Below are 27,311 nucleotides of genomic sequence, written 5' to 3'. Positions count from 1 at the left end.
GGTAGTAGGCAGGCAGGCTCGAACCTGTACCGTGAAGGAGGAAAAGAAAGTGAAAAAAAAAAACCCTGACTTGTTAGCTATTGCGCTCATCGCCAAACAGAAAGTGACGTAGGCTTAAATTAAAGCTAGTCAATCGAAAAGAGGCGATTACTTTTGAAAATATCGGAAAAAAAAAGCGACGCCTCCCTGTAGAAAAGTGCCCAGTTAAGGTGAAGGAATGTTTTAGCCAATTTTTCGATATTTGTCATCCGAAGGGTTGTTTCAAAACTATACCGATCTCATGAAAATCTGCGCCTTTCGAAAGTTTTTGCAAGACATACATACATACATACATACATACATTTAAACAGACAGGTGAGATTTATATTATAGATGATGTCTCGTTTGAAATTGCAAATATTTCAAATTTACATTGAATTAGATCCGTAGTCATAGTTTCAAAAACAATTTTTACATTGTCTTTTTTTCTTTTTCTTTTTTTTTACATTGCCTGAATTTTTTGTTTTTACATTGCCTGAATTTTTTGTTTTTACATTGCCTGAATTTTTTGTTTTTACATTGCCTGAATTTTTTGTTTTTACATTGCCTGAATTTTTTTTTACATTGCCTGAATTTTTTTTTACATTGCCTGAATTTTTTTTTACATTGCCTGAATTTTTTTTTACATTGCCTGAATTTTTTTTTTTTCTGAATTTTTTTTTTTTTCTGAATTTTTTTTTTTTTCTGAATTTTTTTTTTTTTCTGAATTTTTTTTTTTTTCTGAATTTTTTTTTTTTTACATTGCCTGAATTTACATTGCCTGAATTTTTTTTTTTTCTTTTTACATTGCCTGAATTTTTTTTTTTTTTACATTGCCTGAATTTTTTTTTTTTACATTGCCTGAATTTTTTTTTTTTACATTGCCGGAATTTTTTTTTTTTACATTGCCGGAATTTTTTTTTTTTTACATTGCCGGAATTTTTTTTTTTTTTTTTTTTTTTTTTACATTGCCGGAATTTTTTTTTTTTTACATTGCCTGAATTTTTTTTTTTTTTTTACATTGCCTGAATTTTTTTTTTTTTACATTGCCTGAATTTTTTTTTTTTTTACATTGCCTGAATTTTTTTTTTTTTTACATTGCCTGAATTTTTTTTTTACATTGCCGGAAAATTTTTTTTTTTTTTACATTGCCGGAATTTTTTTTTTTTACATTGCCGGAATTTTTTTGTTTTACATTGCCGGAATTTTTGTTTTACATTGCCGGAATTTTTGTTTTACATTGTCTGAACTTTTCTTTTTTTTTTTTTACATTCTCTGAACTTTTCTTTTTTTTTTTACATTCTCTGATTTTTTAAAGCTTCTTACCGTGAATGATGTGGTCATCTATGCCACATTGTGTTCACTAGCTACACTTGATCGACAAGAACTGCGGAAAAATCTTTTCGGTCTGTAAGTATATTTTTTCAGTCTATATAAATATTTATAACTTGATGCCTGCCACAAAATATCGATGAACTTAATCAACAAGGCGAGTGTCTGACAGATAATCAAACACTTTGTCTCACAACATCCAGTTACATTGTGCACACCTGCCCTCTCATTATATCTCTCTCCTTGGAATTTTGCCAGCTAAGAGGCAAAAATCTTATCCCGAAAATCATGTGATTTCATTGACTTCCATTTGGAGTCACCTCTAACTCTTAGGTATCATTCAAACCTTTCTATTCAAACATTACCTTCCTTATATAGTATTTATATAAGACTGTCGGGGGGTACCCGGCGTTGCCCGGGTATGTCGAGTTGGTGTAATAAGGAACCCCAGGGGGAAGGAGATCAAAAGGTGTTTTTAAAAAAAAAAAAAAAAGTGCTATAGTTGCAAGTGCATGGGTCGAGTAAGGAACCCAGGATGGAGAGGAGTGTTAAAAAAAAAAAAGTGGTAAGGGGGGGGGGGTTGAAACAACAGTGGGCAGTTTGAGTGGGGAGAGAAAAAGAGTAGGCAGGCAGGTTCGAACATGTAATGCAAAGGAGTAAAAAAAAACATGACTTCTTTGCCGATGTCTCCATCGTCTGACCGGAACTTCGGAACGTTGAAATTAAGCATAGTCAATCCAACCGATACGATGACTTGCAAAAATGGCGACTCCCCCCCCCCGACCCCCCCCCCCCCCCTTGTAAAAAAAAAAAAAAACTGCCCAGTTTAGGGTGAGGCAATTAATGTTTTTGGCTAATTTTTTGATATTTGTCATCTGAAGGGTCGAGCTTTAAAATGACACGATCTTGTGAAGATCTGTCGCCTCTGTCGAAAATTTGAAACATATAAACACACATACACACACACATTTTGCCTTTTATATATATATATATATATATATATATATATATATTTACTAGTGGGGGTACCCGGTGTGTGGAGTGGGGGGTTAAATAATAAGCGAAGTAATAACCCTGTTTAAACTTAAAAAAAATCAGAAAAAAAAAAAAAAAAAAAAAAAACAGCAAACGAACGTAAAACTTTTTAAAAATCGGAAAAACAAATACCAAAAATAAAAAAGGACGGCATTGCCCGGGTGTTTGGCGGTGTGTAGGGGGCGGGTAAAGAATAAGCAAATTAATAACCCTGTTTAAACTTAACTTTTAAAAAAATCGGAAAAAACAAAGCAAGAAAAAACAGCGAACGGACATAAAACTTCTTTAAAACAATCGGATAAACAAAAACCAAAAAAGGAGAAAAAAACAAAAAAACACAGCGAAAAGTGTGTGTGGGGGGGGTGTATGGTATCAATAACCTTGTTTCAATATCAAATGCTTAAAAATCGAAAAAAAAATATCTGATAACTGGGATTGAACCTGAAATCTTAAGATAACGACGCTGTCACTTAACCCATCATGCTTTAGACGCGTGAGCGAAAGTAGGTCGGTTTTTATAGTATTTAAACGAATTCAACTACGTCTTTTGTGTATGTCGACGCATACATAGAAGCCATCTTGTCATGAAGATACCATTTTTTTTCGACCCTCTCCTGGTAAAAACGGGTCTGGTTGAGGGTTAAGGAATTAATGTTTCGGGCCAATTTTTCGATATTTGTTGGCCGATGGTTCGAGCTTGTAAATGATACCTATCTGGCGAAAATCCGTGGACCGTCGAAAGTTTTTGGAGGACATACAAACACACACACACACACATACATACACACATTTTCGCTTTTATATATATATAGAAGATTGACTAGCGGGGTTACCCGAGGGTGTTTGGAGGTGTAAAAGAAAAAAAATAGCTTTGGTAGGAAGGTAGGCTCGAACCTGAAGCCTTGACGCGAAGGTGGAAAAGAAAGGGAAAAAAACCTGACATCTTACCTGCTCGGCCATGGAGGGAGACGACTTGAAAACCGTTTTAATTTAACGATTATAAAGTTTAATGACAGGTGCGTGAATTTAATGAGGTCAAAGCATCACATGACTTAATTTTGGTGCTGCAGGCGAGTTTCTGCGTATTTGTTTGTTTCCCCCGCCAATATGTTGAGAAGTGAAGTGTGTGTGTGTGTGTCCCCGCATTGATCAAAAGATTGCTTTCTGGACGCAAGCAATCTGGAAAAAAGCCTTTTGCGGACATACACAAAAACACACACATACATACACACAAACGCACATTTTCGCTTTTATATTTATAGATAACATTTAAATGTTATATGTGTACACAAGATTCAAGCAAAGACACACGGACGATCCAGTGTTTTATAGCAAAAAAAAAAAAATGTTTGGACTATTAAATGCTTTACTTATTCATTTATTAGTTTTTTTTTCATTTATTGTGGTCGTTTCAAAATGTTCTTGGAAACTAGCAACCTAATAACCAAAAAATTGCGTTTTTATGAGTGTAAATTAAATTTTCGCAGTTCGGAATCATCTTAACTCCTTGTTCTAAGGGAGGTAACTTTTTTCTACTAAGAATTCTAAGGAAAAAATGGGTAATGATGTATAAAAGGACACCCTAACTTTTCCAACACTGGAAGTTGGCACCTGCGTCTCAATTTAGGTATGGAAGCATAGAATCGATACAATTTTCAATTATATATATATATATATATATATATATATATATATATATATATTATTATTTTTTATTTTTTATTTTTTTTTTTTAATAAAAATATGTAAACTTTTTATAAATTATTTTTGCCATTCTTCAATCGCATATCTTATATATATCTTATATATATATATATTTTCAATCGCATATCTTTTTAAACAGTTATTTAAAAAGATATGCAATTTAAAAAAACACAATTGATAAAAAAGTTTGTATTTTTATATATTTTATTTTGTGTTAATGTTTTTAAAACATTTAGGTTTTTTTTTTTTTTTTTTTTTTTTTTTTTTTTTTTTTTTTTTTTTTAAATATAGTTAGTTTTTTATTTAAACCTGTGTAATCTATTATGGTCTTTATCAATTTTTAAAATAGTTACCTGTTTTTAGAACAATGAGTTAAGATTCTGAATTGGCTAACTTTTTTTTTTTTTTTTTGATGCCAACACGCAGTTAAATTAAAAAAAAAAAAAAATTGCTTTTGGCTATTAAAATAAAAAACGCTATTGATATTTTTTGCGTATTCATTTATTTCAGTAGTTTCAAAATGTTCTTTGAGAGTGAACCTATACTTCGGAAAATTGTAGACATGTTCCACCAATGCAAATACCATTCCTTCTTTACATTGTTGGAAAAAATCAAGGTGAGTAATCGGATGCGGCTAGCTATTTACTTTTCTATTCTGAAGTATACAAATTTTAAAAGAACACGGTAAACTCCTTACTTGTGCAACCTAGAAGAGCTTCGCAATTTCCCAAACGGTTTGCAAAAAAGGGGAGATAATTCGGCTAAATCTAATGAAATTAGGAATTTTTATTTTATTAAAATGGAATGGATGATTGTACAGAATTACACCTGGATTTAAAAAAAAAAAAAAAAAAAAAAAAAAAATTATTCTATGCATAACCGTGACTGAATAGAAAAGATCATTTTCCAAAAATCAAGTAGTACAATAAAACATGTATTTTTATTGTTTTTTTTTTTTTTTGCCTATCATTCAAACGCAAATATTTGGGAGCTAACCTCTTCAATTTAGTCTAGAGTTAACATCTTGAATATAGCCATATATGGAAATTGTATAGCATTAATAAGGTAATGTTAAAAAAAAAGTTAAATTGACTTTTCACATTCACCTTAATTTGACGGCATTTATAGTTTCTTGAGTAACTTGTAAATGAATAACAAATGGTCGATGCCTCTGTTCAGTCTTAAAAGACAAAGGATACCCCCTGTAGAAGTAGCTGCATGTGTAATTGTGAGGCAAGGGTTGCGCAATCTCGAACCACACCTTTCCTGATTTGCACTGTCTGAGTCCAGTGGCAAGAAGTCCAAGACGACTGGAAACAATGCCGAGATAAGCAGAGAGCACATACAGCACCTGGAAGTCCCAAGTGGTCACCCATTTAGTACTGACCAGGTTCAACGTGTGTCAATGTGATTATCAGAATGGACAGACTTTGGAAAGGGAAACTTTATTATTTATTAATCGGAAATTGGAAAGATTATGTATGAGCCAGTTACGGTTGGTGTAATTACAGAATCTGTGGAACATGTAGAATTCGTCCCGGTGACAACTAGTGGCAGTGTTAGGACTAAATATTTAGAAAAATAAGGACTCCTTCATCTAAAGATGTTGCGATTGTGATGGTGTTGCTCGTAGGATCCAATATCACGATTGAATGCGTCTGTAACAGTGTTCAAAAGCTACATAAAATAGTGGCTATTAGTCTAGATGTATTGAATTTGTATGTGGCATCTGTTGTTGCAAATCTACAATACTTTGGTCTAGATAGCAATTTATGCAGTCATTTTATTATATATGGAGATGAGTCAGCTGTTGAATTTCTACAGGTCATGCTAGTTAAGTGTTCTAGGATTCTACCTTATACTAATAATTAAAAAAATGGTAGTTGATGCACTCCGCTTGCTGAAGACTCAAGATTATAAGGTAGGAATTAATAGTAATTAGAATAATTCGGAAAAATGAGTGGTTCCCCCTTTTCTTGGTGTAGTAGTTTATGGAAAGGCAGCCTTCAGGTTGCCCTTGACTATGGTCAAGTATTTTACTTTTTAGTTTATGATTATCAATGTTTTTTTTTTATCAGTTCAAAAGACATTATTTTTTTTGTCAATATTTGAATTGTAAATGTGTGACATGTTTTCCTTCATGCATATGGATGGCAGATGATAGATGCTTGGCCAAAGCATGGGGTCAGGGGCATAGAACTGAAAATGTCTGACCACCTAACACTTGTCTAGCCAAAGCCACTATCAATAATTTCCCCACACTCTTTATCTGTGGCTAAACCTAAACGTAGATTCCATGAACAAAGCTTCTTTCTTAGAACTGCACGCCTGTGGAACTCTCTTCTGTTTTCCTACTTTCAAACTGACTACAATATGGATGTCTTCAAGTCCAATGTGAACAAATTCTTTGTGAGCCATCCTCTTAAGTAATCCAAATTTACCAAATTTCCACTAACGATGACTGACATGTTCCCCTTGACCACTATACACTCATTAACCCTTATCCTTGAATGGCCTCCAGGCCTTGATAAGTGGTGACACCTTTGTGTAAAAAAAAAAAAAAAAAGATTGAGTGTCATTTTCACGTGTCTTTTGTCAAACTCTGGAATTTGGACAAAATTCCAAACGGAAACCTTTATTTACTTCACGGGGTAGCATACTCCGTCAGCCATGATGACTGGATAGAGATTCTAAATAATTTGCAATTGTATTTTTCAGTTGCCCACACTGAGAATTGAACCTTCAACCTTTAGGAGAATATCACTTTTACAATTGATTTTTCCTAGTGATAGACGTAGTAGAAATGTGTCATGTTGAAATGGACATTTTGCATTTCAACTTGACGATATATTTCACATATACCAGGGCTCTACACACAAATTTATCTTTAGTTGACCTTTAACCACTAAATATTTTTGTTTACTAGCCAAATCCACACGATTTTTGGAATATGATGCTCCGTTCAGTGACAAGTATGTACATAAATGTTTTTCTGTTTTTTGCCTAAACGAGTTTAATTCTAAATGTCTACCAGATTTTATGCTGAGACTTGAAAATATAAACCTTCACATTTCTTCAGGTGTGTTTTTTTGTTTTTTTTTAAACAGCCTTTTGTTAAAAAAAAAAAAAATAATAATAATTGTTCTAATAAACTTTTATTGTTTAAATAATTTGTTTTATTAAAAAAAATTTAAAGGTTGAAAAGACATTTTTCAGTCCATAATGAACTTTGGTAGATTGTCGTTGAAAAAAAAAACAAAAAAAAACAATCGTCAAGATGAGCGGTTTATTATTTCTAGTTGCCACTTGAAAAAAAAAAAAGAAAAAAATCACAAATGCAATAAATATCACATACACAGAGCTTCACATTTGCAAGTGATTTTCTTTTTTTCAAGTGCCAACTAGAAATGATAAACGATATGTTTCGAAATACCATGGTATAAAGAGTTCACTTACCCAACACCCCTAATTGATATATCACCCTTATTGAATAAATGAATGAATCTATATATACACAGGCGGCATAAAGAAAGTCTGCACTTGTAATTTTTTTCAAAAACTGCAAATTTGAGCTAAATTTAATGTAACTCTTTAAACAACCTATACCTCATTTGATTCACCTTTTATTCTTCTATAATTTAACCTGTTTATATTTGACTTTTAATTGAAATATTCTAGTGTTCATGTCAATTTAAAAAAAAAAATAACTTCAAATTGAGGAGGCAAAAAGAAAGTCCACGCAATGGAAAATTATTTAAATGTAACTTTAGGACATTAATGCAACACAAATACAACAGGAACATAATGAACTAGTTAATATTTAGTAGCATAGCCATTCTGAAATTTGACAGCCTGCAATCTTTTGGGAATTCCTTGAATTAGACTGCAGCAATACTCCAGGGAAAGGGCATCCCACTTTTCTTTAATTTTTGTCCAAAGTTCTTCCAAATTTGAAATTTTATCATTGCATAGCTGTTGCTTGATGTAATGCCATACGTTTTCGATAGGATTGAGGTCTGAAGACAAGGAATATCATGCTCTTCCAGGAACCTCTTGACATTGCCAGCTGTGTGAATGGGAGCATGAAGATGGGATTATCATCCAAATTCCGACCAAAGTAGGGTAGAAAATGCTCAGTCAACATATTAATGTACTTGGTCGAATTAATTCAACCTTGCAAGCGAATTATAGTCCCTGGACCATTGGTACTAATAATGCCTCACACCCAAACTGAATCTCCACCACCTTGCAGCATTGAAACTGAGCACCTAGGATTAAATTCTTTGTCTTTCCTCCACTAGATGTACTGCTTACCATCATTGTCTAGCCTATTGAACTTGCTTTCATCGCTAAAAAGCACTTCTGACTAATATGAAGAGTCATGATCTTCATTGCATCTGACGAAGTCCAGATGGCGCTTTCTGTTCTTTATAGAAATCATTGGCTTGCGTCTTGCAACATATTCTTGCAAATTAGATTCCTTTACTCTGTTTTTGACAGTAGAAAGAGAGCATTTTTTAACGAGATTGCACTGTTGTTGGATTTGGGGAGCCGTTTCAAATCTGTTTCTTAGGCTGCGGATCTTGAAAGCATTGTCTTCCCTGTTAGAAGTAACTCTAGTATGACCAGATTTAGGGGCATCATGAACACTGCTGGTGTTTTGGTGGTTTTGCACAGTCTTTTGTACCATTTTCTCATCACATTTCAATCTGCGGCCGATTTCTCGATTGGATAAACCAGAAAGGTGGAGATTAATGAGCTCCGAATGATCACTAACAGAAAGTTGTGGCATATTGACTAAATGTTACGTTGTATAACCTGGAATAACAACAATTACGATTAGAGATGCTTTGTTACCTGTTGGTGGATATTTAAAACTGATTTAGGGCCGATAATTTAAGCTGGTTTAAGCGAATTTGTTGCAGCTGACTTTTTTTTTTTGCCTCCCCAATTTGAAGTTATTTTTTTAAATTGACGTGAACACTGGAATATTTCAATCAAAAGTCAAATATGAATAGGTAAAATTATAGAGGAATAAAAGGTGAATCAGATGAGGTATAGCTTGTTTAAACAGTTACATTAAATGTAGCTTAAATTAGCAGTTTTTGAAAATTACAAGTGCAGACTGTCTTTTTGCAGGCACTGTTTATTAGTATATAGTTTTATATTACCATTTTCTTTCTTTATTAATTTCTATATAAGCTCCAAAACAATTTGAGCTTTGTATTGTCCCAATAAGTCTCCTCTTAAAGAATTGATCTTATTTTTTCTTTTAGCTCCCCTCTCTCTTTATATATATATATATATATTAGTAAGTTATAAAATATATATATAAAATATATTAGTAAGTTATAAAATATATATATAAAATATATTAGTAAGTTATAAAATATATATATAAAATATATTAGTAAGTTATAAAATATATATATAAAATATATTAGTAAGTTATAAAATATATATATAAAATATATTAGTAAGTTATAAAATATATATATATAAAATATATTAGTAAGTTATAAAATATATATATAAAATATATTAGTAAGTTATAAAATATATATATAAAATATATTAGTAAGTTATAAAATATATATATATTAGTAAGTTATAAAATATATATATATTAGTAAGTTATAAAATATATATATATTAGTAAGTTATAAAATATATATATATATATTAGTAAGTTATAAAATATATATATATATATATATTAGTAAGTTATAAAATATATATATATATATTAGTAAGTTATAAAATATATATATATATATTAGTAAGTTATAAAATATATATATATATATATATTAGTAAGTTATAAAATATATATATATATATATATATTAGTAAGTTATAAAATATATATATATATATATATATTAGTAAGTTATAAAATATATATATATATATATATATATTAGTAAGTTATAAAATATATATATATATATATATTAGTAAGTTATAAAATATATATATATATATATTAGTAAGTTATAAAATATATATATATATATATATATTAGTAAGTTATAAAATATATATATATATATTAGTAAGTTATAAAATATATATATATATATTAGTAAGTTATAAAATATATATATATATTAGTAAGTTATAAAATATATATATATATTAGTAAGTTATAAAATATATATATATATATTAGTAAGTTATAAAATATATATATATATATTAGTAAGTTATAAAATATATATATATATATTAGTAAGTTATAAAATATATATATATATATATATTAGTAAGTTATAAAATATATATATATATATATTAGTAAGTTATAAAATATATATATATATATATATTAGTAAGTTATAAAATATATATATATATATATATTAGTAAGTTATAAAATATATATATATATATATATTAGTAAGTTATAAAATATATATATATATATATATTAGTAAGTTATAAAATATATATATATATATATATTAGTAAGTTATAAAATATATATATATATATATTAGTAAGTTATAAAATATATATATATATATATTAGTAAGTTATAAAATATATATATATATATATATATATATTAGTAAGTTATAAAATATATATATATATATATTAGTAAGTTATAAAATATATATATATATATATATATATATTAGTAAGTTATAAAATATATATATATATATATATTAGTAAGTTATAAAATATATATATATATATATTAGTAAGTTATAAAATATATATATATATATATATATATATTAGTAAGTTATAAAATATATATATATATATATATATATATATATATATATTAGTAAGTTATAAAATATATATATATATTAGTAAGTTATAAAATATATATATATATTAGTAAGTTATAAAATATATATATATATATTAGTAAGTTATAAAATATATATATATATTAGTAAGTTATAAAATATATATATATATTAGTAAGTTATAAAATATATATATATATTAGTAAGTTATAAAATATATATATATATTAGTAAGTTATAAAATATATATATATATTAGTAAGTTATAAAATATATATATATATTAGTAAGTTATAAAATATATATATATATTAGTAAGTTATAAAATATATATATATATTAGTAAGTTATAAAATATATATATATATTAGTAAGTTATAAAATATATATATATATTAGTAAGTTATAAAATATATATATATATTAGTAAGTTATAAAATATATATATATATTAGTAAGTTATAATATATATATATATATTAGTAAGCTATAAAATATATATATATATTAGTAAGTTATAATATATATATATATATTAGTAAGTTATAAAATATATATATATATATTAGTAAATTATAAAATATATATATATATATTAGTAAATTATAAAATATATATATATATATTAGTAAGTTATAAAATATATATATATATATATATTAGTAAATTATAAAATATATATATATATATTAGTAAATTATAAAATATATATATATATATTAGTAAGTTATAAAATATATATATATATATTAGTAAGTTATAAAATATATATATATATTAGTAAGTTATAAAATATATATATATATTAGTAAGTTATAAAATATATATATATATTAGTAAGTTATAATATATATATATATATATATTAGTAAGTTATAATATATATATATATATATATATTAGTAAGTTATAATATATATATATATATATATATATATATATATTAGTAAGTTATAATATATATATATATATATATATATATTAGTAAGTTATAATATATATATATATATATATATATATTAGTAAGTTATAATATATATATATATATATATATATATTAGTAAGTTATAATATATATATATAAATATATATATATATTAGTAAGTTATAACATATATATATAAATATATATATATATTAGTAAGTTATAATATATATATATAAATATATATATATATTAGTAAGTTATAATATATATATATAAATATATATATATATTAGTAAGTTATAATATATATATATAAATATATATATATATTAGTAAGTTATAAAATATATATATATATATATACACTTGTGCCCGATATTATTCATACCCCTCCTTGAAAATTGAGTTTATTAGGTGTAACTTTGTAAGAATTTATTGTTTACGTCCATATTGATACATATTCTTAATAAACCTCTTCTGATCATTTTCGTCATTTTAAAATCTTGGGATACTTGTAATAAAAGAAATATACAGCTATTTATAAAATCTGCAATGTTCAAAAATAATCATACCCCCTTATTTTTTCAGTATTAATCGAGTTTCTGACTGTTTGTTTCCTGTTTGATTCTTATTTTGAATGCTTTTATACAACCTTTGATTAATTTCATTTCGTTTTTTGCATTTTTCAGAAATTAAAATTATATCAACTGAAAACCAATAAAAGAATAAAAATTATTAGAATGGGGAAGAAAAAAGAGCTTAGTAATGATCTTAGGACTAAAATTGTGAATTCACATAAGGATGGTTTAGGTTACAAGTCAATTTCCAAGAAATTTGAGGTCCCTACAGCAACAGTACAGAGCATCATCAAAAAATTCCAGAGCCACCACACAACAAACAACTTGATTGGTAGAGGAAGGAAAAGGAAACTGTCTGCTAGAGCCACCAGGAATATTGTAAGCAGTGTTAATGCAAATCCAACCACCACTACTAAGGACATTTTAGAAAATCTGGAGTCTTCTGGCATAAAAATATCAAGGCAAACATTGCAAAGGACTCTGCATGAAAATGGTCTGAAAGGAAGAAGACCAAGAAGGACTCCATTGCACACCGGAAAACACCTTGCAGCACGTCTAAAGTTTGCTAGGACCCATGTGAATTCTTCAGAGTCCGTTTTCTCAAGTATTTTGTGGACTGACGAAACAAAAATTGGATTGTTTGGCCATATGGATGCTTCTTACGTTTGGAGGAAGAAAGGAGAAGCTTACAACCCAAAGAACACCATACCCACGGTGAAACATGGTGGTGGTAGCCTAATGTTTTGGGGCTCCTTTTCGGCTAGTGGTCCAGGTAGTTTGGTCAAGATAGATGGAACCATGAAGAAGGAGCAATATTTGGAGATACTCCAGAAAAACATTAGACAGGATGCGGAGAAGCTCCATTTAGGACCAAACTGGGTCCTTCAACAGGATAATGATCCAAAACATACTGCCAAAATAGTCAAGAAATGGTTTGAGGATAATCAAATTAATATTTTGGAATGGCCTAGCCAGAGTCCCGACCTGAACCCTATCGAAAACCTCTAGCACATATTGAAAACTGAGGTTAAAAAGCGGAAACCTAGAAATTTGAGGGATTTGGAGAACTACTGCATTGAAGAATGGTAAAAAATCAGTGTTGATGCTTGTAAAAACCTTGTTGATAAATATCCAAAACGGTTACAGGCAGTTATTAAGAATAAAGGGCATGCTATTGACTATTAGTAAGAGAGGTATGAATAATTTTGAACTAGTGCCATTATTGTTTTTCTTTGTATACTGTTTCAAACTTGCATAATTTATTTATTTGTTGAGTTTAAAATAAATGCTTATGCTTGATTTATTGTTTGAAATCCCTTTAATATTGTCTACCTTCTGGTTTGAGCAATATTCTTATAGAAATCTCAAAGATCCGAGGGGTATGAATAATATCGAGCACAAGTGTATATATATTAGTAAGTTATAAAATATATATATATATATATTAGTAAGTTATAAAATATATATATATATTAGTAAGTTTAAAATATATATATATATTAGTAAGTTATAAAATATATATATATATATATATTAGTAAGTTATAATATATATATATATATATATATATATATATATTAGTAAGTTATAATATATATATATATATATATATATATATTAGTAAGTTATAATATATATATATATATATATATATATATTAGTAAGTTATAATATATATATATATATATATATATATATATATATATTAGTAAGTTATAATATATATATATATTAGTAAGTTATAAAATATATATATATATATTAGTAAGTTATAAAATATATATATATTAGTAAGTTATAAAATATATATATATTAGTAAGTTATAAAATATATATATATTAGTAAGTTATAAAATATATATATATATATATTAGTAAGTTATAAAATATATATATATATATTAGTAAGTTATAAAATATATATATATATATTAGTAAGTTATAAAATATATATATATATATTAGTAAGTTATAAAATATATATATATATATATATTAGTAAGTTATAAAATATATATATATATATATATATTAGTAAGTTATAAAATATATATATATATATATATATATATTAGTAAGTTATAAAATATATATATATATATATATATATATTAGTAAGTTATAAAATATATATATATATATATATTAGTAAGTTATAAAATATATATATATATATATATATATATTAGTAAGTTATAAAATATATATATATATATATATATATATTAGTAAGTTATAAAATATATATATATATATATATTAGTAAGTTATAAAATATATATATATATATATATATATGGTAATTAAGCTATGCAGAATATTCCGTGTAGCTTAATTGCCATATATATTTTATAACTTACTACCTAGCTCTACTTATGTATTGAGCACTGTTGAAGTAAATACTTAGTTTGCATGAACTGTTTTTCATATTTATATTATGTTAAGTTTTGTGTCTAAAACTCGAAACTTTTAGTTCCATCCTGTGTATTAACTATCAAATACGTAGTCATGCTAAATATTAGTATTTCTCTCTGATTATTTTGCTAAGTTTTTCCTCTCATGTTTGACCAATCTATACCATTCAGTGAGACATGTGTAAGATGTGCCATAGTGAAGATTCAGTAAAAACAGGATTGCCAAAAGAGAAGCGTTTTATCCTTTCTAGTTGCCACTTGAAAAAATCAAATGTGACTGTTTCACTCTCAACGTAAAGCCCTGCATACATACATCTATTGTTTTATTCATATAGATTTGATTCATTTTTTTTTTTTTTTTTTTTTTTCTTATTTTTTTCAGGATAATTTGTTATTGGATAATTTTTTGGCTCCACACGTACAACCTTTGTATATGCTGATTCGTAAGAAGGCTCTTTCTCAGGTAAGTTTTATTGTTTTCTGCTGCCGTGTTGGATATGAATACAGTAAAAAGTATTGCATGATGATCAATAAATGTTTTGTACTCGGGTATTTTTATTGTCATCGAAATCGGTGAAATCGCCTATTCTTGGAGGAAGCTTCACATACCTCTTGCAGTGGACTTAATCCACAATACCTTATAGTTTACATTGCACTGTAGAGAACTTACTGTTGATTTTATAAAATTATTTTTATATATAACTAGCCTAAGTGCCCGGTGTTGCAAGGGTGTTTGGAGATGTGTAGTGAGTATAATAAAAAAGAAATAGAAAGAAGTGGTAGTAGGCAGGCAGGCTTGAACCCATACCGCGAAGAACGATAAGAACATGAAAAAAAAACGTGACATCTTTGCTGTTGCGCCCATCACCAAACCGGAAGTGATGAATGTTTAAATTAAGGCTAGTCAATTGAAAAAAGGGGATGACTTTTGAAAATATCAGCGAAAAAAAAAACTACCTCTCCCTGTAGAAAAGTGCTAAGGTGAAGGTGAGGGAATTAATGTTTTTCAATATTTGTCGTCCGAAGGGTCGAGCTTCAAAATGATACAGATCTCGTGAAAATCTGTTGCCTGTGTCAAAAGTTTTAGGCAGACATATAAACATGCATAGAATTAAACAGACAGTTGAGATTTATATTACGGACTAGCAGGGATACCCGCTATTGCCCGGGTGTTTGGAGGTGAAAAAGAAAAAAAAGCTTTGGTAGGGAGGTAGAGTCGAACCCGAAGCCTTGAGGCGAATAGTCTGATAACTTACCACAACGCTACGAGGGCAGGGAAGTGATAATGTTTGAAATTAAACATTTAAAAAAAGCAGGTGATTAAACGCCAATGTGTGGTTTTCTAGGTCAAACATCACAGCACAAATTTTGTAACATAAAAGTCACTGAAATAAGAGACAGAACGTTCTTTCGTAAATCGGACCTATTATAATCGAGGGAGTATATAAAAAGTTCTAAGAAACAGTGACCACCATGAGCCCCCCCCCCTCTCCCCCAAGCCTTAGGCAGACATACGAAAAAAATGTACTCGCATACACATTTTCACTTTTATATTATAGTTTAGCGGGTGTACCCGGCGTTGCCTGGGTGCTTGTAGAGAGGGGAGGGTAGATCAAAAACCCCAAAAAAACGTTTTGGTAGGAAGGTAGGCATGAAAACAAATATTTAAAAAAAAAATGACAGCGAAATGTTTTTTGGGGGTGGGTGGGGGGGGGGTGTTAGATCCAAACCCTATGTTAAACTTCTTTTTAAAAATTGGAAAAACAAACGAGTGTTTGGAAGGGGTGGGGGTGTTAATGAAAACCTAAGAATAAGCGAAGTAAAAAAAGAAAACAGAAAAACGAATCCGGGTGTGTGTGTGGGGGGGGGGTAATCAAAACATCGAGAAAAAAACAAAGAAACTAACATAAGGCAAACGAACGATGTTAAATATAAAAATCGAAAAAAAGAAAACAGAAAAACGAGCGTTAAAAAAAAAAAAAAAAAAAAAAAAAAGTGAAAAATGGCTTAAATAAGCCTGTTTCGATATTAAGATTTAAAAAAATCGGTGGGTACCCGGGTGTTTTTGGGTGTGTGTGGTCAGTCGGGGGTGTTAATGAAAACCGAAGAATAAGCCAAGTAAAAAACAAAAAAAAAAAAAAAAACAGAAAAACGAACGTTACGTGAAAAATGGCTTAAATAACACTGGTTCAATATTTAAATTTAAAAAATCGAAAAAACAAAGAAGACATCTCACACCACGATTCGAACCCAAAACATTTAGATAATGAACCAACGCGCTAACCAACTGAGCTAACATGAAATTTTGTCAGTTCTTCCACTATTTAAACTAAATCAGGTCATGACGTCATCTGACGCATGCGTAGAACGTCTACATATTTAACTATAAAGTTATTTTTCACGATTACCATAAAACATGTAAGGATACACTTGTGAGGGATGATCTATCGATTTTAGTTTTATTAATAGGTTAAAATCAACAGATATTCACTATTTTAGTTTTACTATCAGTGGTGGAATATTTTTCTTTAAAAAAAATCAAATGAAAAAGCCCATTAAAAGAATCATTGTTGGCATCAGAAAATAGGCACAAATTTTTCCGATACCCCCAAAATTTCTGATTTTTTCGATTTCCGATTAATCGGCCCAACACTAATTTTTATATAGACTGATGTGGTTCTCAGTTGATTGTCTGTGTCTGATATATATTTGAGTCAAAAGAATGAAAAGAATATTCTGTTGTCACAGCCCTAATAATCATTTAATTTCAGACCTTTTTTTTTTTTTTTTTTTTTTTTTTATAACTTTCTGGTGATTTAATTGCCAATTACAGTGAATTAGAGTAATTAATTATTATTTATTTTTTGTTTTTTGTTAAACCTTACTGGATTCGAATACTCAGGAATATTTTAGCACATATTTTGTATGATGCATATGGGATAGATATCAATTTGCTTTATGTCTTCAGTATTTCAGGCCCTATCTTTCCGTTGATATGCACGACATGGCCGAAGCATTCAATACAAACGTGAAGGATTTAGAAGACGAGCTGATGCAACTGATTCTTGAAGGGCAGATTAATGCCAGGATCGATTCTCATAACAAGGTAAGGGTATTCGTTCTCGTCATCGTGCAAATTCTCTGTTTGTGATGACAATGTAAAAACATTTGTTATATTTCATATCTCTGGCCAGGCCTTTATTTATCCCTCTTTCTCTCAAATCTGTTCGTATCATTTCTATATTATATTTCTCTTAGTCTGTTCCATTTTCTTTTTCTTTTTTTTTTTGCCCCTAAATTTATCGGAGAGGGACTTATGTTTTCAGTGGTGTCCTTTGGTCCGGGCGATTCCCTGATAACCGTCCATTACTTTTTTTTTTTTTTTTTTTTTTTTTTTTTTTTTTAAATTTTGCAACAAGTTGTACTTCCAATCTCTGGCCAGGTCTTCATTTATCCCTCTTTCTCTCAAATCTCTCCGTATCACTTCTATATCATATTTCTCTTAGTCAGTCTGTTCTATTTTTTTTCCGGAAACTACTGGGTCAATCTGAATGAAATTTTGTATGGATCTTCATAAGGTGCAACAACTAGGCTCCAACCCTGTCCCATCGACGCAATGTTGCATCTCTGTGCCTTTTTTTTGCAAGTATTTTAATGGAATGTGCTCTGAGCTCATTGCACTTGTGCCCCCCCCTCCACGACGTACACATCATCGACAAACATGCTTAGCAACAAAATCACACCCCTTAACTGTTGAGGTTCCTAAATGTCAAGAAGCTTTCTACTCTAATTAGTTTCTTCCCTCGAGCAGCTAAACTTTGGAATTCCCTTCCTGCTAACTTTCATAAGAAACACTCGTCTAGCTGAAAACACTATCAATAATTCCCCCCACTCTTTATCTGTGCCTAAACCTAAATGTAGATTCCATGATCAAAGCTTCTGCACGCCTATGGAACTCTTCTGTTTTCCTGCTTTCCAGCTGTCTATAATATGGTCGTCTTCAAGTCCAACATGAACAAGTTTCTGATGAGCCGTTTCACTTAAGTTAACAAATTTACCAAACTTCCATTACTATCGATTACTATATTGTCTTTTTGACTACAGTACACTCTTTAACCCTTATCCTTGAGTGGCCTCTTGGCCTTGATAAGTGGTGACGCCTATGTAAAAAAACAAAGCAAAAAAAACTGTACTGATATGCAGAAATTTAAATGTAATGTAAACCAACATCTTAACCTTTATTAGGCATGGTTCCAATTAGTAGCCCCTTACGTCCAAGTGGCAATATGCCTTGTTTGGTAATGAAGAGGTGAATAGGAAAAAGAAAAAAAATTATGGTATCTGTTCAATGCACAGTCAGGGGTATATAGGGATTAATATTTAATGCAAAAACAGACATAAATTTAACCATATTCAACCGTTAATCTATATATATATAAAAGCGAAAATGTGTGTATATATGTTCGTTTTTTGTGTATGTCTGTAAAAGGCTTTTTTTCGCTGGACTTCTCGGTCGGCTCCTTCCTTCTTAAAACTTTTTATATCACCTCTAAATGATAATATCTAAGAGTTAACAATGTCTTAGAACTTTTTATATACCTCCTAGATCATAATATCTACAATTTGCAAAGGGATGTTATGTCTAGATTTATTTTGATTGACTTTTTATAAAATTCGTGCTATTCCGTTTTGTCTTGTTTGTTCAGCATTTTAGTATAAATAAAGTGAAACTAATCGAAGCGAATGCAGTGTTCCTTGGCTTTCCTGCTAGGGACGTCCAAAAAGCAATCAGCTTTGATCAATGCAGTGAAAACCGTCATATCAGACAATTGCTATTCATTTGGACACTTCCCTTTTTATGGGGAGCTGGTTTTCCCTCAACATCTTGAGGAAACAAAAAAACAACCATTAATCCATCCGCTCTTCTCAACGTCTAAATTCTAACTTCTCTATGTCCAGCCAATCTAAACACGTGATAACAAACACGTCCTTCCGGTCAGCTATTTTTAGAGCTTCCGTTGCAACTTGTCCATTTTATATCTCAATCATGTTTTGACAACTTTTATCAAAACATAGCTTTACATCTCTTATTTAGATCGCCAGTTAGGTAGATAGATCGAGATAAATACACATATCTATATAGATATCTAGCTAGATTGATAGATGTGCATAGATATATAGATAGCTCGACAAACAGAAATAACATAATTTCTCGTGTTCCACAACTATATAGCATATCCTTATCACTTCCTGGAATGTTATACACATTTACATGTGTTAACATGTAGAGACCCAACACGTAGACTCCGTCACAAAGGAGAGCAAGACAAGCAATAGCTCAACCCCCCCCCCCAAAAAAAAAGGTATTTTATGTTTGAGAAAATATCTGCACGTTTAACATGTTTTTATGGTAATTGAAAACAAAAAAAAAATCCATAGTTTAATATAGAGATCTATAAAGAATTGGAATCGGTAATTGTATTGGAATCATAAAAATATTGGAATCGTCCCATCACTATTTAATATGCAAATACGAGGTTGTTTTAAACATGAAATGAGTATTTCTGACAAAATACTTAGATTTTCCTGTTTCGCAATTATGTGTGAGATTTTTTTTGTTTTTGTTTTCCAGGTTGTATATACCAAAAATATAGACCAGCGAAGTTCCACTTATGAGAAGGCTCTTACTTTTTTGCACGAATATCAGCGGAAAACTTTAGTAAGACAATGCTAGAATTTATTTGCACGTTCTTAACTCTCTCCCTCCCTCTCTCTCTCTCTCTCTCTCTATATATATATATATATATATATATATATATATATATATATATATATATATACACACACTGTTTTAACAAAAAACCAAGACTTCAGAGAAGAATGGATTGATAGCAACAAATAGTTTATTTCATTGTTGGTTATAATTGTTTTGAGACCCTTTGCACAAATTCAAACATTGTTGTTTGAAAATTTTCACAAGAATAGCCTTTCTTCAGACTTATTGAATAAAAAACACTTTAACAATAAAAAAATTATGGAAAACATTTCTCTTTTGCAAAGTATTTTTTTTGGATTTGTCCGAATGGTCTTGAAATAATACTAACAATGAAATACACTATCAACCCATTCTTTGAAGTCTTGGTTTCTGTATATGAATGCTCAATTATGAAATACGATAATTTTGTAGCTTACGGTTTAAGTCATCTCTTTTTGGCTTAAAATTTATTGGTATATGAACAATTACTGAATTACATAAACCCAGTAAAATTCGGAATACTACAAATAAGACATGTGTGTATACAAATTTATATTTTATACAGGGAATTAGACCTGGAGTCTAAAGAGAAAAGTTTATTTTTATATATTAATAGTTTAAAAGAACAGTACTCATAGTGTTGATATATAATAAGTGTCATAGGTATATTTATTCGAGAGCTACAGTAGCATCCAAAACTAAGGGATGAAATTTTAAAACCCAATATGTTAGAAACAACAACTGTGAAAAGCTGAAGTTTTGACAAAAGGATGAACAAACAAAATCAAATTAAGTGTACAATTGTTTCGCAAACGATATTCATTTTATTAAAAGTGACAATAATTGACAAAGAATGTGTTTTTTAATATAGTCTCCTCATCAGCATGGTGGGTTAGGGTTAAGACACCAAAATAAATCTAACATTTTTGTAGTAAAGTGGATAGTCCTTATTGAGTTGCATTAGAAAATTTGTTTAAAAGTTTATCAGTACATAAATGGGCATGATGTTGTAAAGTCTTAATTGTCTGTGATTATGAAGAGACGATATTCAAAAACACAATCTTTGTCGATTTTAATAAAATGAATATCATTTCCGAAACGATCGTACAGTCCATTTGATTTTGTTTGTCCGTCCTTTTGAAATTGAATTATAATTTACAATTATTAATCTTTATACTTATATATGGTCTGTTTCTGTCCTCCACTGAGCAATCTTTAATAATCACACGGGTTTCAGTAGATTTACTTCTAGGAAACCAATCTATACCACCAGTTATAATATAACTTAAATATAAACCAGTTTGTTTAAATGTATGTTTGTATGTCTGCCTAAAACTTTCGACAGAAGCGAGTGATCCGTACAAGATCTGTATCATTTTGAAGCTCAATATCTCTGATGACAAATATCGAAAAGTAAGAAGGGGCTTTTTTTTTTTTTTTTTTTTTTTTGTGTGTGTGTGTGTGTGTGTGTGTGTGTGTGTGACATTTTAACGAGTCATCGTCACCATTGAATTGACTTTTGTTAATTTCAATGCTTTTGACTTCTGATTGTGTCATGGAGACATCGGCTAAGACATCAGATTTTCTTTCACTTTCTTTTCCGCCTTTGCAGCATGGGTTCGAGCCTGCCTGCCTGCCTACTACCACTTTGTTTATTTTTATTTATTTTTTTTTTCTCAACACACACCTCCGAACACCTGGGCAATGCCGGGCACATATATATATATATATATATATATATATATACTAGCAAGAGGACCGGGTGTATGGAGGTGGTGTAATAAGGAACCCCGAAAAAAGTGGTAGTAGCAGAGGGTCAAAATTACAGTAGGCAGTTTGGGTGGAGAGAGGTGTTAAAAATAATAATAAAAAGAAAAAAGTGTTAGTAGGCAGGCAGGCTCGAACTCATAACGCGAAGGAGGAAAAATAAAAACGTAACATCTTAGCTGGTGCGTCCATGGCACAACCGGAAGTCACAAGCATTCAAATTAAGTGTAGTCAATCCAACAGAGACGATGACTTGCGAAAATGTCGATGAAAAAAGCGACCCCTCCTTGTAGAAAACTGCCAAGTTGAGGGTGAAGGAATTATTGTCTTTGGCCCATTTTTCGATATTTGTCATCCGAGAGATGGAGTTTCAAAACGATACTGATCTTGTCAGGAACTGTCGTGTCTGTCGAAAGTTTTTTGCAGACATACAAACACACACACACACGTTTTGCCTCTTATATATTCAACTAGCCTGGGTGCCCAGCGTCACCCGGTTGTTTATAGGTGTGTGTTGAGCCCCCCCCCCCCAAAAAAAAAAGTGACAGAAGGCAGGCTCTAACCTTTGACGTGAAAGCAGAAAAGAAAGTGAAAGGAAACCTGACATCTTATCGCTACGCCATGATGTAAACGGAAGGATAAAGCGTTCAAATTTAGCGATGTCAATCAAGAAGTTGACTTGCAGAAATGGATAGTTAAGTGAATGGGTTCACGCAGGCGCAGAAATAAACGTCTGGCTGGAGGCCAGTTAAGCTTCCCACTTTCTACTGTTTTATTTATGTTTCCCCATGATGTTGAGGAAAAAAGGGGGGGAACTCTGGCAGTGTCTTAATGAATAGCAATTGTCTGATGACCCCCCCCTCTCCCCCAGTTGGTCAAACCTAATTGCTTTCAAGATGTCCCAGCTAGGAGGCTACACAGACACTTTTGAAATTAACCAAAGTCAATTCATCGGTGACGATGACTTGCTGAAATGTCACAAGAGATATTTCAATCTAGGGAGTATAAGGAAACTTCAAAATAAACGTAACAGACGTGAGAAGCTTGGCGAAAAACCCATTCGAGGACATACACAAACGCTTGCACTCATTTTCCCTTTTATATAATAGACTAGCATGGGTGCCCGGATGTTTGGAGGTGTGTTGAGCCAAAAAAAAAAAAAAAACAGTGGTAAAAATAAACACCTTGCACAGTCCAACAACACGAGTTCATTTGAGAAGTTTTATTAGTACACAAGCTGAAAGGCCTGACATATAAAATCAACAGTAGGTTTTATTGACATGACAGAGGCATGTTCTAAAATGAATGCTTTTGTTTAGAGCATAATTGAAGCATAATACTTGACTTTCGCGTTTTAAATTTTAATTCAGGCCATTATATATATATATATATATATATAAAGAAAAAAATTATAAAATCAACAGCAGGTTCTCTACTGTGCAATGTAGATTACAATATATTGTGGACTGCAGCTTCCTTCCGGTGCATCGCGATGAGTTCCTCAACTAGAGCAGGCAATCAATCGATTTGATAGAAAAATGGGTGATTTCACCAAATTCGACTACGAATATGGGTATGTGAAATATTCATGGATTCAGTCCGGGACAATGCCAGGTCACCCTACTTGTGTGTTTGTATGTAATATATATATATATATATATATATATACATAGTCATCCACATACAGTACTGTTTCGCTGTTTCACAGCTCATCAGTGCGGCTAGACAAGCAACTATCTCAAGCCAGGATCGAAACCCGATCGCCCAAATGAGTCAGTTTCTAACCGTTGCGCTATACGACTGCTACTATGAGGGCAGTGAATTAACAATGTTTTTACATTGTCCAAATACCTAAGCTCAATCTCTTTACACAAAGAGCATCGCTTACTATGCTGATGGCAGTTTGTATATCACTTCCCAATATACTCAACCCAAGATAGCGAGCATTATAGTTATCCACACACACATATATATATATAGAGATCTCACAAAAATAGATCTTGACACATGAATTTCCAAAGTAGACACTTACCAGAGAATAAACATTTAGTAATACATTTTTGATAAATCAGTGGTTTTTTTTTTTTTTTTTAAATTTATTTATTCATGCTAATTAGTGATAATTTTATGTTCATCTTCTGATGAAAACAACCTGTCTTTGAAAATCCATGGGTTAAGAATAATTCTTTGTTTGAATTTTTGATGGATTAATAAACATTTTTAATTTTTCAGTTTTTATTTTCGTTATCAATTTAAAAATTTTTTAATTTATTTTTAAATTGCTCTATTTAGTATGGTTATGTTTCTTGATTTTAGAATCTATCAGGATAATATTTATATTATAGATATTGGACTTAGTATATCGTAATGATTAAAAAAAAAACAAAAAAACAATTTGTGCGCCACCACAGAAAATCGAAACCAAAACGTTTAGCTTACAATTTACTTTTTCTTCTTACATTAATGCCTGAGCTATGAAGACAGGTTTTCTGCAAGGCTGAAAATTAAAACATGAACCAATAGCTATTACGTTATGCATGCATATTCATAATGCCGTCGTTCGCCCTTCACCTGGAAAAATCTTTTTTTTTTTTTTTTTTTTTTTTTTTAATTTCACACTTTTTGCTCTGATTTTCCCTGTTTCCAACTTCTATTTTCCCAATTATAAAGTTTCACATAGGTCTGAATATCCTATATATTAAGTTTCATGTCTGTAGACCAAAAACTGACAGGAGGCAAAATTTTTTAAAACAAATATATATATACACATACATAAATATATATGGAGACAATTTTGTATTTACTATATCCTTTTTACGCAAATATTACGCAAGTATAAATCATGTAGAATATCTGCATGAATATAATTACACGTAATAGTTAACTAAAGATGATCATCGTATAAGAAAACCGAAAAACACTAATAGGGAATGAATTAAAATGAATGTTCAAAAGATTATACAAATTAGCTAGACCTTTTGCTAGTGAATGCAATTTCACAACCCTTATATAACAAAGTTGTATTTTCTTTTTAAATAAATATTTTTTAATGAATATCAACACACAAAAAAATAAATAAGAGTATAGATATTTGATTTTTTTTTTTCTTTTTTTTTTCTTTTTTTTTTTTTTTTTTTCCAGGGGGTAATACTCAGAGCAGCTTTTGCAAAACGTCACCTATTGGTTTCGGTAAGAAACACTCTATTTGTTTATTTCATTGTTCCCCCTTTCTGTTCTTATTTAGCTGTCTCTTCACAAGTGCTTAACGAGCTTCATTCTCAGGTCCCCCCTCGCCAATCTTTTTCAAAAAACACCCGACTAGCTGAAACCACCGTCAATAATTTTCCCCACTCCCTATCTGTGCCTAAATCAAAACGTAGATACCATGAACAAAGCTTCTTTCTTAGAACTGCACGCCTGTGGAACTCTGTTCCGCTTGCCTGTTTCCCTCCCAACTTCAACCTGGATGTCTTCAAGTCCAACACAAGCAAATTCCTGATGAACCGCCCCCCCCCTCCCCAAGTAATGACACCTTACAAATTCTCCAAAACTATTGCTACACTATCCCTTTGATTACTGAGCACACAATAACCCTTATCCCTGAGTGGCTATTGGGCCTTGATAAGTGGTGAACTCCATGTAAACAGCCTTGAAAAATCTTTGAAAATGGACATTGAAAATCTATACGAACCCTGTACATCGTGGCACAGTGATCTTGTTTCAGTCATTCTTTGAGTGCTTTCAGTCTCTTGATAATCAGTGGGAGTAGTATTTTGGGAGAGGCTTTGTTCGTTTGATTTTTATAATTTTTGTGGGGGGGGAGGGGATAGAGAAGGCTTACCCGCAAAAACGTGCTCGTGTCTGTCGTGTGGGCTGAGAAGAAAAATCAAAAAGCTCCAAGATAGCGACCGTGGTCTTTTAACGCCCATGGTCTCAAACAGTTCTTGAAAATTTGTGTTTCACACGTGATTTTGAGGTGCGCCCGGGTACCATAAAAGCAGGTTGTTGGGAGTGGGCAGAAGCGTTCAGACCTGTGTAGAGTGAATATCGTCAGACTTTTCCGAACTTGTTTACATTGGACTTGAAGGCAACAATGTTTTAGTCTGTAAAGAAGCAAGCCAGCAGAACAGTGTTCCATAGGCGGGCAGTTCTAAGAAAGAAGCGTTCGAACCTATGTAGAGTGAACATCGTCGTTGTAAAGGTTTTGAAGATATATTTCCATCCAATGAATGTTATTGTGAAAGTGTTCAGCTGAGTGAACTTAAATCTCCGGTTCCTCCTAGAAAGACATTCACAGCAAGAGCTCTTTCTACCACAATAAAGAATGACTTTCGTCCTTGAAATGACTGCAAAAACCTAAATTCTGGCAAGGATATATGTGATTTCTACCCCCACTACCACTCTCTAGCCACTTTGGGGGGAGGGGGTAAAAGACCCCCCCCCCCGTTCTTTCCCTCCCCCATTGGTCATTTGTATCTTTGTTTATCATGTTGCAGTGATAGGGCTGATGACCTTAATTGAATACAGTTATTAGCGTCTCCATCCTTAGAGATCTGGGAAAATATATTTCCTTAGAACGATCGGCCATATATGGATATATTGGATGTAAACAAATATTATTTATTTTACTTATGAAACAAACTGATCGGTGAATATGCTGACTATTTAATATGTATGTCTGCTGACTTTATATATGCACATAATTTCCTTCGATTTTTGCATTAATTGCCCGTGGCCCTGAAGGTTGACTTTGTGAATATATACAAGCGCATTTTAGGAACTGGATAGATAATATATAGAGCAATGACTAAACAATAAAAATTATATTAATAATAATAATTATTAATAATAATAATTATTGATAATAATTAATTATTATTAATAAAAATTATATTAGGTTAAGAAAATCTAGTGCTACCAGCTCAAGCTATCTGAAGATATTGGCTTCCGCAGACATTGGTGCTTTTGTTTTTCTACTTCTTTTTGAAAAAATTATGTTCTGCATAAACAAAA

The 27,311-nt window shown here is 30.2% G+C and overlaps 1 protein-coding gene across 3 annotated transcripts in view; it reads left to right on the top strand.

The window, feature by feature from the left end:
* Window positions 1-27,311, top strand: part of LOC145268718 (COP9 signalosome complex subunit 1-like) — an 87,984-nt gene that overhangs the window by 48,215 nt on the left and 12,458 nt on the right. For all 3 annotated transcript variants that reach the window (XM_080124266.1, XM_080124267.1, XM_080124268.1), the window contains exons 8-13: window positions 1,337-1,428; window positions 4,600-4,705; window positions 15,159-15,239; window positions 17,745-17,882; window positions 20,409-20,495; window positions 25,440-25,487. In XM_080124266.1, coding sequence (XP_079980392.1) covers window positions 1,337-1,428; window positions 4,600-4,705; window positions 15,159-15,239; window positions 17,745-17,882; window positions 20,409-20,495; window positions 25,440-25,487 — 552 coding nt within the window. The remainder of the gene's footprint in view (window positions 1-1,336; window positions 1,429-4,599; window positions 4,706-15,158; window positions 15,240-17,744; window positions 17,883-20,408; window positions 20,496-25,439; window positions 25,488-27,311) is intronic.

Source organism: Euprymna scolopes, chromosome 44 (assembly GCF_053919585.1).
Source record: "Euprymna scolopes isolate OS-2025 chromosome 44, ASM5391958v1, whole genome shotgun sequence".
NCBI lineage: Eukaryota > Metazoa > Mollusca > Cephalopoda > Sepiida > Sepiolidae > Euprymna > Euprymna scolopes.
Note: the sequence above shows the minus strand (reverse complement) of the source record. Positions and strands in the feature narration are given on the sequence as shown.